General features: G+C 28.3%; 1 protein-coding gene across 1 annotated transcript; it reads left to right on the forward strand.

Moving 5' to 3' along the window:
* Positions 1-1,933: 1,933 nt before the first annotated feature.
* On the forward strand, positions 1,934-2,962 carry LOC145836559 (chymotrypsin-like elastase family member 1). Its single transcript, XM_082944354.1, has one exon. The coding sequence runs from the start codon at positions 1,934-1,936 to the stop codon at positions 2,960-2,962; it is 1,029 nt and encodes a 342-aa protein (XP_082800480.1).
* The last annotated feature ends 9,830 nt before the right edge of the window (positions 2,963-12,792 follow it).

Below are 12,792 nucleotides of genomic sequence, written 5' to 3' on the forward strand. Positions count from 1 at the left end.
AAAGTCAAACTTCTGTAAAATTTAAGAATTGCGAATAGTAGACTTTTAGTTAACTGTTTCAATTTTATTTATACTCTTAAAATGTTTCTCAATAAAATCATCAAGATTTATAAATAATTCGCAAATCGGTCCAGGACACAAGTCAATTGTTTTTACTAGTGATTTTTTCCCCTGCATCAGTAGATACAAAAATAAATTAACGATGGTTTAAAAATCTACCAGTTTATTGCAACATTTTGTTCAAATTAATTTCGGACAACCGTCCTTCATCAGTGAACTTTAAAACTAGTAGAACTAAACACATTCATGCAACAACAAAATAAATAAAAGTTAAAAAATATATTATGACGTATTAGTTCAAAACTGTGTATAAAACTAAAATTTTAAAAGCTAGACGATTTTTACATTGTAATGATATTTTTGTATGCAAAAGTAAATTAAAATGAAATGCGTATAAAAACAAACACTTTACCGTTATAAACTTTAAATTAAAACCTATCTTAGTAAAGAAATGTTTGATGTAAGTTATTGTTAATAAATAATTACTGCTATCGGCGAAATATAAATAAAAATAAAAACTTTACCCAAACAATACTTAAAGTAATTATAAAAACCTATATTAATAAGAAGCTGTATCTTACAAACGTTTTATCTTAAAGAAATAGTTTAATCCCTGAATAAAAATAACTATTTTGAAACAAAAAATAAATCTAAGTAAGATAATAATACAAAAATTATATAAAGAATTAAATTAACTTGTTTCAGCAGCAAATTATTTTTTCTAATACATTGTTTTTTAAGGTAAACATTTTATCAAATAAACAAATGGTTAAAAACTATTGTGAAACAAAAAATATTCTTTTTGAAACTATCCTATTAAAAACCGATTACTGTAAAATTATTTATTTTATAAGTTTGCTATTATCTATAAAAAGGCAGTATTGTTTTATTTATTTTTATACTTACTTATAATAAATTAACCCATTTACTCTCTAAATAATCTAAGTTCGTATGGTTGCTTGTTGAGTCCGTAAAAGTGATTGAATATGCTTCTTCAAAGGTTTTGTTCGATGTTGGATGCTTGTTGGCGTAGTGAAGTTTTAGTGCAGCTCGATCATTTGTCTCGCTGGTGGTCATGTTCTTCCATTTATGTCTGTGAGAGCACCATCTTTGGGAAAAAGACGTAATTGTCTGTCCCACATAGTGCTCACCACAGACATTGCACTTTGCCGCATAAATCCCAAAATTTTTGCAATTCAAATTCATTTTTAATTCAATTGTTTTACCACGTTTTGATTTTATTAAGTTAGTTTTTTTCACCATTCCGCCTACTCCCCCTCGGTTGCATAATAAGCATTTTCCACTTTTATTTATTTTGTTGTTGCATGAATGTGTTTAGTTCTACTAGTTTTAAAGTTCACTGATGAAGGACGGTTGTCCGAAATTAATTTGAACAAAATGTTGCAATAAACTGGTAGATTTTTAAACCATCGTTAATTTATTTTTGTATCAATAAAATCATGAAATTTTAATCAATAAAGATATAATATCAAATAGTTATTAATCTTTAAATATCATCAAATTATAGAGCTATAAACTGTTGTGATACATATCGTAATGACTTTTTGTTGCACTACTTGTTGTAAAATTAGTTAAAATGCAATTCTACATAAAGAACAATATATGATGTTGTCGAAGCTTAAAGTTTGTTTTGATAGTCTGAATTTTCCCAAAAAAAACAAGATTAAATATAACATTCCAATTTACCTAAGCTTCAGAACATTGTAAACGTGTTTAGAATCGTCTAATGTCTTGAAATTATCAAAAAATATTCATAAGTAAAATTTGAAAACGTCATAATACGACCTAAATATTGAACCTTTCAAATTTTTTTAATTAGTTATCAGACCAATATTTGTAAAAAATAAACAAGATGAATTACAGCACATCACAAAAATTTCTTGTACTAATCCTCCACTTGTTAGTTTTGCAATTATTTTCATCTAATAGCCAGAGAATAGCCGGTGGAAATTTTTCTGATTACGGCGAGTTTCCCTACCAAGTAGCAATTCTAACCGAGCGGTTCGACGGATGGACCATTTTGTGCGGCGGTTCAATTCTCAACAAAAACTGGATACTCACGGCAGCTCACTGCGTCGTGTTAAAAGAGCAAGTAAAAGTAGTTTCAGTAATTGCAGGAGACGTGCACATAGAAAACTCGGGGGCGCACAGACAGACGAGATCAGTTGAAAAGTTTGTGGTTCCTTCGCAGTACGACCCAAAGTGCTACCCTCACGACATTGCCCTCCTACTGGTGCCGGAACTTCAGTTTGACTATTTTATTGGACCAATCAGCATCGCTTCAGACGAAGTTGCGAGAGACACCAAGTGTCATATATCTGGGTGGGGAAGAAACGAAATAGGTGAAACTTCGGAACAGCTTAAATGGGCCGAAGTCCGCGTCATTTCGGACGAAGACTGCCAGCAGTTGTACTTGAACCACTTAAACGTCACCGCGTCTCGCGTTTGTGCCAGCGGGCTCGGGTCCAGTTGCCAGGGAGACTCGGGCGGGCCCCTGACTTGCTCGGAACCAGCCAACGAAAGCGCGCAGCTTCACGGAGTGACGAGCTTCGGAAGCAAGAACTGCGCGCAGCAACCGACCATATACACGCGAGTTTCCTCCTACAACAGGTGGATCGAATGCGTGATGAACGGAAGCGGGGAATGCGACGAATTTGTCCCAACTCACAAATACGATGCGAACGAGTGCGATTACGTGACTCCCGTTTGGCTTTGGTACGTTGCCACGGTGTTCATATCGTTGGGGGTTTTCGGGTTTGTGGTTGCTGCGCTATTTGTGGAGAGGTATCCTAGGCATCGGAGAGTTTCAGACGACAAAAATTTTAATTTTGATTCAAGTTTTGCCTTTTCTTACGGACCGCTTGAACACGCAAACAAGTGAAATGCTCGAAAAAGCTTCTACCCATATATATTCAACCTAAACTAAACTGAAAATTTAGACTTTTTTGTAAATACTTATAATAGAGTATAACTCAGGTAATTTGACCTTCTAACTAATAATGAATAACTTAACATTGTTGTATAATTCATATTTCAAACTTTTTTGTTATACTTGTGTTTGGAGTTTTAGGTAAAACTTGAATATATGAAAAATTAAAATTATCTAGTCGAAAATATTTGAATAATCTTAATAAGTTTAAAAGTATTACAAAATTGCAGTGAATTTAAGGAAAAAATTAGACTGTTTAAGTTTTTTATAAGAACCAATAAGTATAATGAAACTTAAACTTGAAAATTAAAGTATATAAACCAGGGTTTCCCAAACTCATTTACTAAATCGCCCCCTTTTCAGAAATTTGAAAAGGGATCGCCCCCCGTGATTTTATAAAGTATTTTTTTCTTTTGAGTACGAACTTTTGAGCCAAAAAGTTGTATCTGAAATGTAATTTATTCTTGAACTTCTTATGCACGCACTTTTGGGCTGTGTTAAAAATAATTTGCAGTGAAACCAGAGGATGTTGGCATGCCAACTTCCAAGGGTTTGTTTAGAAGGGTAGGGGGGTCAATGGTTGACTCATGGCTAAGAAGTCTTTGGCTCTGAATGCAAGCACTCTTAGCCCGAGTTTGAATCCTAGTGTCTGGAAGACACTCTGGATTTGGACTGACCCGTGACATAGTTTAAATTTACTTTAACTAAAATTATTTAATAATATAAAATACAAAGCAGTTGGGATAAATTTATATACTAGAAACTTAACAGTAAACCAATTTGTAACAAAATATAAAAAACTTAAAATGAATAAAGTAGTTAAAATTAGACAAAAATTACAATAAAAAACTCAGGTATGAAAAAAATCAATAAAATTTTATAAACTGTTATAAAATTTTATACAATGTTAACAAAATTCAAGAAAATACTTAAATTTGTCTAAAAACAATATTATATTTATAAGTATCTTGCTTATAAAAAAAGTCAATAAAATTAGTCACTAGCACACAGGAAAAGGTGGTTCTACTGGAAGACAATAAACTTCACTCCAATTCTTTCCTCAGAACTCAGACTACTCTCTCTAACAATGCCCCAAGCTTACAATAGTCCTTTCTTTGACTGTTGTTATAGCAACAATTTCAAATTTCTTGTACTATAACTTGTCAACATCTCATTTGTTGTTGTTTTTAGCTTTCCCAACAACAAAGTGTTTCCAATTAAAAAATAGAGAATTGTAATTAAATAACGTATCGTTACAGCAGGGCTCAAAAAATAGTTTACAGTTATTTTCTGCTAAGCCCAGTTAAATGCATTAAAATACTTAATTATTAAAAAGCCATGTGTAATCTGTAATCATTTCTGTTTAAGTATGAATTGTTTTGAAGTTAATGAAACTTTTAGGTTAGTGGTGGACAACTTTTGTAGTCAGCAAGTTATTTTTACTAAAAAATCTTTTTAGCGTCGACTTGTTAAAAAAAATTACTTGCGGGCTGCATAAACTAAAATACTAACATATAAGAAAATTAAAAAACTCGATCAAAGTTGTAATAAATTTATTTAGTACTATTGTGAACTGAAAACCAAATTGAAAGCATATTTCAAAATATTAAGTATCAAAAAACTAAACTTTGTTTGTTGTGTACAAGTAGTTTTCAAGTTATTTAGTGGGCCGAAATTTGATTGGAGCTTACGTTACCCATCTCAAATCTTAACTAAAACCTGACATTATAATAATCTCTTATACAACGAATTTCGGACATTTAGAAGTGAATGCTAAGTAACTTATTTAAGTCGCACAACATACTTAAATTGTTTAAAAGTATAAAATTAATATACCATAGGTTAAAAAAATACATAAAAATGATTAGCTTATTTTACATATAATGAAATAAATATAAAAACATAATTGCTGATCTATTTTGAGTAAGTTTGATAGACTGGTTGATTATCTCACATGAAAAGTAGTTTTATTAATAGCTTTAATGCAGTAAAATTATTAATTTCAATGCTAAAATGATATATAAGCAAGTTAATTTTAAAGTTAAATTTTTTTTTTAACTTTTTAAACTATATGTTTCGTAGTAGAATAGCATCAAACAGTATTTGACTTAGAATAACCTTTAAAAAATTAAAGTTTAATCTTAACATTTTTTTTCTTTACTTAAATAAAAAAAAATTAAAAATAAAGGTTATACATTTAATTTTGTGAACAGAAAGTAATCAATTAAAATGCTTTTATTAGATCAAAACTTTGTTTTGTAACTGTAGCAGTCTTTTCGATGGCTTATTAAATTAAGTTCAAAAATGAACTTGTTTTCTAGCTATCAACATACAATAATTTAACAGAGGAAAATAGTGAAAATCTAGGATTTAAATATTGAAAAACAGCACATTTTAATTGTAAAAATATTTTGAATTAAGATAAAACAAAAAGCAGTTGTACTAATAGTTAAAAATTCCTTATTATATAGATTTTTTAACAATAATAAATCAATTTAGATGATAAAACTGACTAAAAGAATCTTTTAAGTGAAATAGTTAAAGTCATTTCAAATAGAGACCTCCAATCTATACTCTAATAAAATCAATAATCTTTTTTAAAATAAAAACTTTAACAGTCACAAGATTATTTATATAGATTAAACAAGTAATAACAAAAATATGTCAAATAAATATCTTTTAAACATATATTTTATTCAACACGCTAAAAAAACTTTTAGTGTTATGTAAAACGAAAAATATAAACTACAAAATTAACCAAGTCAAAACATAATTTTTAAAATCTTTAAAACATAAATCACTCAATAAATACAGTAGACTTCCGCTTGAGTTCACAGTTTGAACAAAGTCAAAAAATGCGAACTCAAGAGGAAATCGACCGTAATTATTATTCATTAGGCATTAAGCAAACGTCTTGTAGTATAAAAACTCAATAAAACTTTTATTATTAAAAGAATACATAAATACAATACAAACCAGGTTAAACAAGAAATATTTTCAAAAATCAAGTTAATAAGAAAAATACACATGATAATGTCTGCTACTAAAGTCTAATCTAATGAGAAGGATAAGCTTCATGACTGCTTGCAAGTTTTTTTTTTATCTGGTACTAAGTCAGTCAAATAAAGCTTTCTCAACAACATAGATACAAGGAAAAGCTATAAACAACAATCTAACTTCCTCCCAAATGATTGGATTCTTTTCCCTTAGTTTTTGTTGAGTCCAAAAGCTTTCATATCGTTCTTTGGTAAAGTTTACTTTAAGTTCAAGGTCAGTTTGCAAGTCAGAGAAAGTTTCCTGTAAGTCAACGTTTACTTCAAAAAGATCTGCTCTGAAGGGATACATAATACACTTCGGGACATTTAATTGAAAAACGTCAGCAAACCGTTTGTTAATACCACATTTAAGCTGTTCCAGATAAGATGAAAATACTTCTACTTCACTTTCACTTATTTAAAGTTTTAAGTTTTCTAAACTTGCTAACTGTGAAAACTGATTATTTTTAAAAGTTTTTCCATACAGTTCAAGTTGGTCTCTGAAACTAGCTATCTTACTTTTGACTTTCATAAGACTCAAGTTTTTACCTTGTAAAGTTTTGTTTAGATTGTTGATTTTGCCATATAAGTCTGGCATGTAAGCAATGTCTATTTTTCTTTTAACAAGATTGTCTGCCAATACATTATCTTTTTCAGAAAATGTCATGTATCATCAACTATTAAATGCACGCAAACATTTAAAAAAAAATTTGTTCTCCGGCGAAGTGGACTCGTCAACCGGCATCGAAAAAAATTATTGCACATCATTCGAACTAACTTTTGTTCAACACATTCTGACATTTCATCTTTACGTCTTTTTACAGTGTTGTTGCTTAAAAGAACATAACGTAAAACATTACTGGTGTTTTTATAATGAATGACTTTTTCCACAACTGTTTTTAAGACAGGATAAACTTTTTTTCCCCAATGGTGTGAGGCAGTCCTTGTTTAGCAACTATAAGAGAATGATAATAAGAAGCTAATTGTCCATCTTCAATACTTTGTGTAGATTTCTCGAACATGTTTGTGATTTTACACTGTTTTGTTTTCTCATCTCGACGTTTTCTGAAAAACTCTACATTCTTATCTACATGTTCCGAATATAATCTATATTTTACGTTAACAAAATGTACTTTTTTTTGTTTAAGTTTTACCTCAGGGTCAAATATTTAATGACAAGCTAAAAATAGTAAAATAGCAAGATTTAAAAAAAAATTTGACTGCCCAAAATTATAAAATCGCCCCCCTTTTGCCCCTTTACTAAAATTCGCCCCCCGATTTACTAAAATCGCCTCCAGGAGGGCGATATCGCCCACTTTGGGAAACCTTGATATAAATAAACAAACAAAACATTTACAAAAAAGTTTTAAAAGTTTTCAAGTCTGTTTAATCATTGCAATTAAACCAGTATACTTGAAGAAATTTTTTTTTGAACATATCTCAATTGGTGGAAGCATAATTAACTCAAAACTGCTGTTAATGGATGGCTTGGCTCATCTTCGCATATTCACACGCTCCACTAAACACAAAATTTGAATTTTTAAAATTGCGGTTAATATTTTGAAAATAAGTGTTAAAAAACAAACTTAAAATGTATTGTGCCAAATTGTAATGTGATAATTTGCAGACGAGCAGAACCACCTACTGTTGATTGTGGTCTATGTTAATTACCCAAAAGCGTTTAATTTAAATTGGAAAACTAATTAAAAATTTGTAGATGAATTTCAGTTAAAAAAAATGATTTTAATGTGCGACGCAAAAGATTTTTAACTAAATAATTTTTTTCTATAAAACGTACCAAAAAATCGGTGATTATAGTTTTAAAAGATTTTTTAAACTAATTTTAATTTTTAAAAGACTCCGAAAATTTTCTAAATATTGTAATCTCTCTAGCTTTACAAACTTATTTTTTAACTTCTTACTATTTCTTTTAATAAAATTTTATAACGTTAAACGGTTTTGTTATTAGAAATTTAAAAATTATAACATAGAACGTGTTTAGAACATAGAACGATGTACTATTCCAAAACATTAAAAATTTTGAATAGTTTTATATGATAAAAGTCCATTGAAATTTTAGTCACAGGCATATTCGATAGGTATACAAAAATTTTTAGAATTAATGTTTACGAATCATTACAATTTCTTATCATTAACACCATAGCGCACAAAAGTTTCATTCTTTATAATAAAAAACTAATAAAAAAAAAATGCTTATGAATGTTGTCAACAACAGTACCATTTTGTATTTAAAGAAACAAACGATTTTATTTTGAATTAAGTTAGTCTTAATACCTTATTTTGAATAGTTTAGCTATAAATGTTGGTATTTTTAAACACTTTTTATAACTTCATTTACATTACTTACTCAATAAATTACAATAAACAAAGAAAACTAAGAACATCGTACAACTACTATATACTTTGTAAAACCATTCTGTGATCTTAAAAGCAACTAAAAAAACCTTAAACTTTAAAACTATGTTAATATAAACTCTAGAAAACATTAAAACAAAACATTTTTTTTTTAACCTGAAACTTATATGTTTATTCATATCTAAAATCTAAACTCAAGTTTATTAAAATAAAAAGTGCAAATTTAAAAAGAAACAGACACAATCTTAGTTAAAACTATTTTGATGGTAACAAAAGCAAAGCAACTTACTTAAACAGACCTTCTATAGAACCTTGTACAGACACAGTTAATGAAAAATAAATAAGGCAAGAAAATTCAAACTAAGAAAATTCAAACATTGATCGAACATAAAACATTAAAGATAGAAGTTTGGACGAATTAAAACACTGAATACCTTAATAGAAGAAACAAAAAAAAATAGAGCATGAAAACTTTGGCAGAAACATAAGCTTCACTATGTATTAGAAAGGTTTACTAGGGATGGCATTAAATTATACTAACATTTTCGTTGCAATACGTAAATACTTTGTTAAAAGTTTTAAAGAATAGTTATCAGTAATGCTAAAAAAAGTAAAAATTGAAGCAAAAAAACTTGAAAACACATAAGGTTTGAAGATAGTTCAAAGTTAATAAAAAAAAAAACTAATTTAAATAGGTAGTTTAAAACTCAAACTCTTGTGTGACTTTCAGCATGCTTTCTGTTGAAAATTTTAGTGAAAAAATTAAGTCTTTTTGTTTGGTAAATTTTTTCAGCTTCTTCAACAGAATCAGGCAATTTTGTGTTGTTTGTTTCAGGTAACAAAAGTATCGTAAAAGCTGTAAAAAGTTTTACAAATATTTAACACATAATTAATTGTACTTTTGTTTTAACCATTATAGAATTTAGATATCAAAAGTTATACTATATCACAAGTATTGCACAGTTTTTTTCTTACATTGTTTTTAAAAACATCAAATCAATTAACTTACAAAAAATACAACTCGTATACCCGACACTTAATTTAAACGAAATGAAAAAAAGTATGACAAACTATTTTTTTGATTTTATTAAAAATTCAGCTACATAACAAATGCTAACCATTTAGGTTTAACCCAATTCAAATTTATAAATGTTTCTTTAATTTCTCTTAGAAAATTTTAATTTTATCAAATAATATAGAATTTTAATCAACTATTTATAAATTTTACGGCTTATATAGCTTATTTTTCAAAATTTTTTTCTACGATTTTTTTTCAAGTTTTGTTAGTATCTTTATGCAATGAAAAGGTTTGTTAAAGTTTAATAATTTGCTACTATTTTTTGAATTTTGGTAATTTTGATCTTAATATTTTTTACAATTTTTTATTTACTAACTGAATTCTTAAAAAAATATCTAGTAGAAAGTCAAAACTTGTAGTAAATAATGAATTTTCAAATGAATTTCTTCTACTTTTTAAAAAACTCTACTAGTAAAGTTCTTATACTCAAAAAATATATAAAGTAAAGCACTAAACTAATAATTAATATGAAATTATCATTTTAAAAGTAAGCTTATACCAGCAAGTGAGGCCATGAATCCGTATACAACATAAGGTAAACTTCTGTTGTATTGCACAAGCTGGTTTATTCCAATTGAAATAACTCCACCTATACGTGCAAAACTGCTACAAATTCCTATACCGTTTCCTCTGTAATAAATGCTTGTTATTAACATATATATATCATTTTGTTTACAATAACTAGACACCCTTTAGTTTACTTTTAGTTTCTAAATAAAAATTGTGTTAGTCAAATTCAACAAAAACAAAACAAGTTTAAATGTTATTATAACTTTAAGATTGAAAAAATTATAACATTATAGTTTTATTTTTAAACACATTTTTTACTAAAACAATACAGCATTAATTATATAGTAATTCAAAGTTTTTTTTACAAATGTATAAAATCTTTTAGTTTTGAATTAATTATTTTTTACAATCTTTTAAATATTTTCTTTAATAAAAATATCTATACTAAAGCATTTTAAAGCTGGTTTTTCCAATTTAACCTCAAAAGTTACGCAACTTAAACGCAATGCTAGGTTTCAAAGTAAAATACAAAAAATGTAACCAAGACGGTGCTGATAAAAATCTGTTGTTTCAAGACACATGTCAACACACTGCTTATAAGTTTTCTAACTTTTATTAAAGCAATTTATACAATTAAAGACATATCTTCAAATCGCAAAAAGAATCTTTTACATTTCTTTATTTTTTAAACAAATATTGTCAGTTACAATACCTCTTTTAAGTTTAATTGAAAACTGCATAAAATAAAAGTAATAAATTCTTATCATAATTACTACACAAGTTAAGATCTGCTTTATTTTGTCTAAAATATAAAATAATATTCAAGTTAAATATTTTGTTAATTAAAAACTTAAAGACTTTTACTTTATAACGAATTAAGATGATTATCAGTAGGAATCTCTCGAAATATGAAGAATCAATGTCTGAATTGCACTCAGAACAGAGTCTTTGCAGAATTCGTCAACTGACCTGTTGTTTGCTCCAAGCTGTTGATCTTAAAAACACTCTCCTTAAAAACCGGATCCGGTTCCCCGTACGTTTCTGAAATGGGATCGGTGTGTACAGTCGAACCTTGCAGTTGACCATGAAACATTCTTCTTTCTAATGTTTCAACTTAGCACTCTATTACAACATACATTATGTTTTACTTTGCTATAGCATAGGTTACTTAAAGTAAACAAAAGTGAAAACTTATGCTATAATTTCAAGTCAGACCTTAAAATAATTTTAACAGCTTTACTTATGATTAAATTATGTATAGTTTAAAGTTAAAAAGTGTATTAAAATTAATACTTAAAATTAACTCCTAACATTGCGTATTTACTATGCTAAAAAGTATACTAAAAAAATAACCATTAGAAAGTACTGAAACCGTGAACCGGGCATTTAGGTGAAACAAATTTTGTTTAAATTAATTTAATTATTTTAGTTCGTCTCACCGTTCAACCTTATGTATTTCAAAATATTAAAAGCTAAATATTGTTAGACAGACGGGCAAGGAGTTTGTAATTCTTTCAATGAAAGATTTACAACGATGGCCAAGTACCAAGGCGTACTGTAATTTTCAAGTTTGTGATAGGCAAAGAGTGAGTTTATTTTGTGCATAGTTTAGGAAAGAAACATTAGCATTTATTTTTATAGTATTAATGATAGAACAGAATATTTAAAAAACCAATCAGAAGTTCCTTTTTTTGTCAACAGTGACTACATCAAACGCGCGTTCAAAGCTTGCGAGACGGACAAGGTGGAACACTACCTGAAGACAGTCATCCATTCACTGCTACTCATCAAAATAGCCATTTTTCAGTTAAAAAAAACAACTAAAACAATGAGCTTTTCAGGCATATCTTCACTTTTCATAAACATTATAGCATAAGTTAAGATACGTATCAAGATATGTACCATTAAGCTGCTCACATACAGCATGGAGTTAAGGGTAACTGAAAACGCATTTAACCCTTTTTATATCCTTACTTAATAATTATCTAACTGTCGTCGGCTGCCAGTCGTAGTAAGCAACAGTACGATAATTCATTTAAATGCTGGAAAGACCGGATTTTGTCACCTTTCACAATGAAATCGACCAGCACAAAACTGTCGTCAGTTGGTTTTAGTTTTAATGATCTTGAAACTATTATTTTAAACAAGTATACTTTTAAGAAACTAAATCTACAAGTTAACAGTGAACGTTCTACTTGGGATAGACTGACTTTGCTTGCTGCCGTACTTGGGTGGGATTAAAATCGCCTACAAAATGTTTAAAAAGGAAGGAATAGACTACGAAAATCGTCCTCATCCGACTCTTCTGGCGAGGAAAAAATGAGGAAAATAATTAACAAACACAAAAGTTCTGAAACCGTGAACGTTTCAAGATAAAAAATAAATTAACCTTCAAACTTAAAAGCAACTAAACAGTAAGACGCACGCATTATAAACCTCTTTCTAAAACCGGTGAATCTGTGTCATCAATCGTATGAATTAATTTAAGTCGATTAGACAAATAATAAAATAAAAATGCATTACTTTTATTTATTGGTTTAATAATGTAAGGTTGTTTCACTTTAGTATAAATGTTGTTTTCATAGACGTTTTTATTACTACATTTAAAATTAAAAAAGTAGTTAATGTATTTATAGAACAAGCATTTGAAAACGTTCAAAACAGGCTTGTACTTTAATAATTACTCTCTTTTATTGCTAAGTTACTTTACAAAACTTTATGTTAAAAATATAAATAGTTTATAGATTATTTAAACTATTTTGATTAACTACGGCCCCTTTTTT

Source organism: Thalia democratica, chromosome 5 (genome assembly GCF_965202585.1).
Source record: "Thalia democratica chromosome 5, ktThaDemo2.hap1.1, whole genome shotgun sequence".
NCBI classification, from domain to species: domain Eukaryota; kingdom Metazoa; phylum Chordata; class Thaliacea; order Salpida; family Salpidae; genus Thalia; species Thalia democratica.

Coding starts and splice junctions, on each gene's coding strand:
- LOC145836559 (XM_082944354.1), top strand. CDS start 1,934: ATGAATTACAGCACATCACAAAAATTTCTTGTACTAATCCTCCACTTG.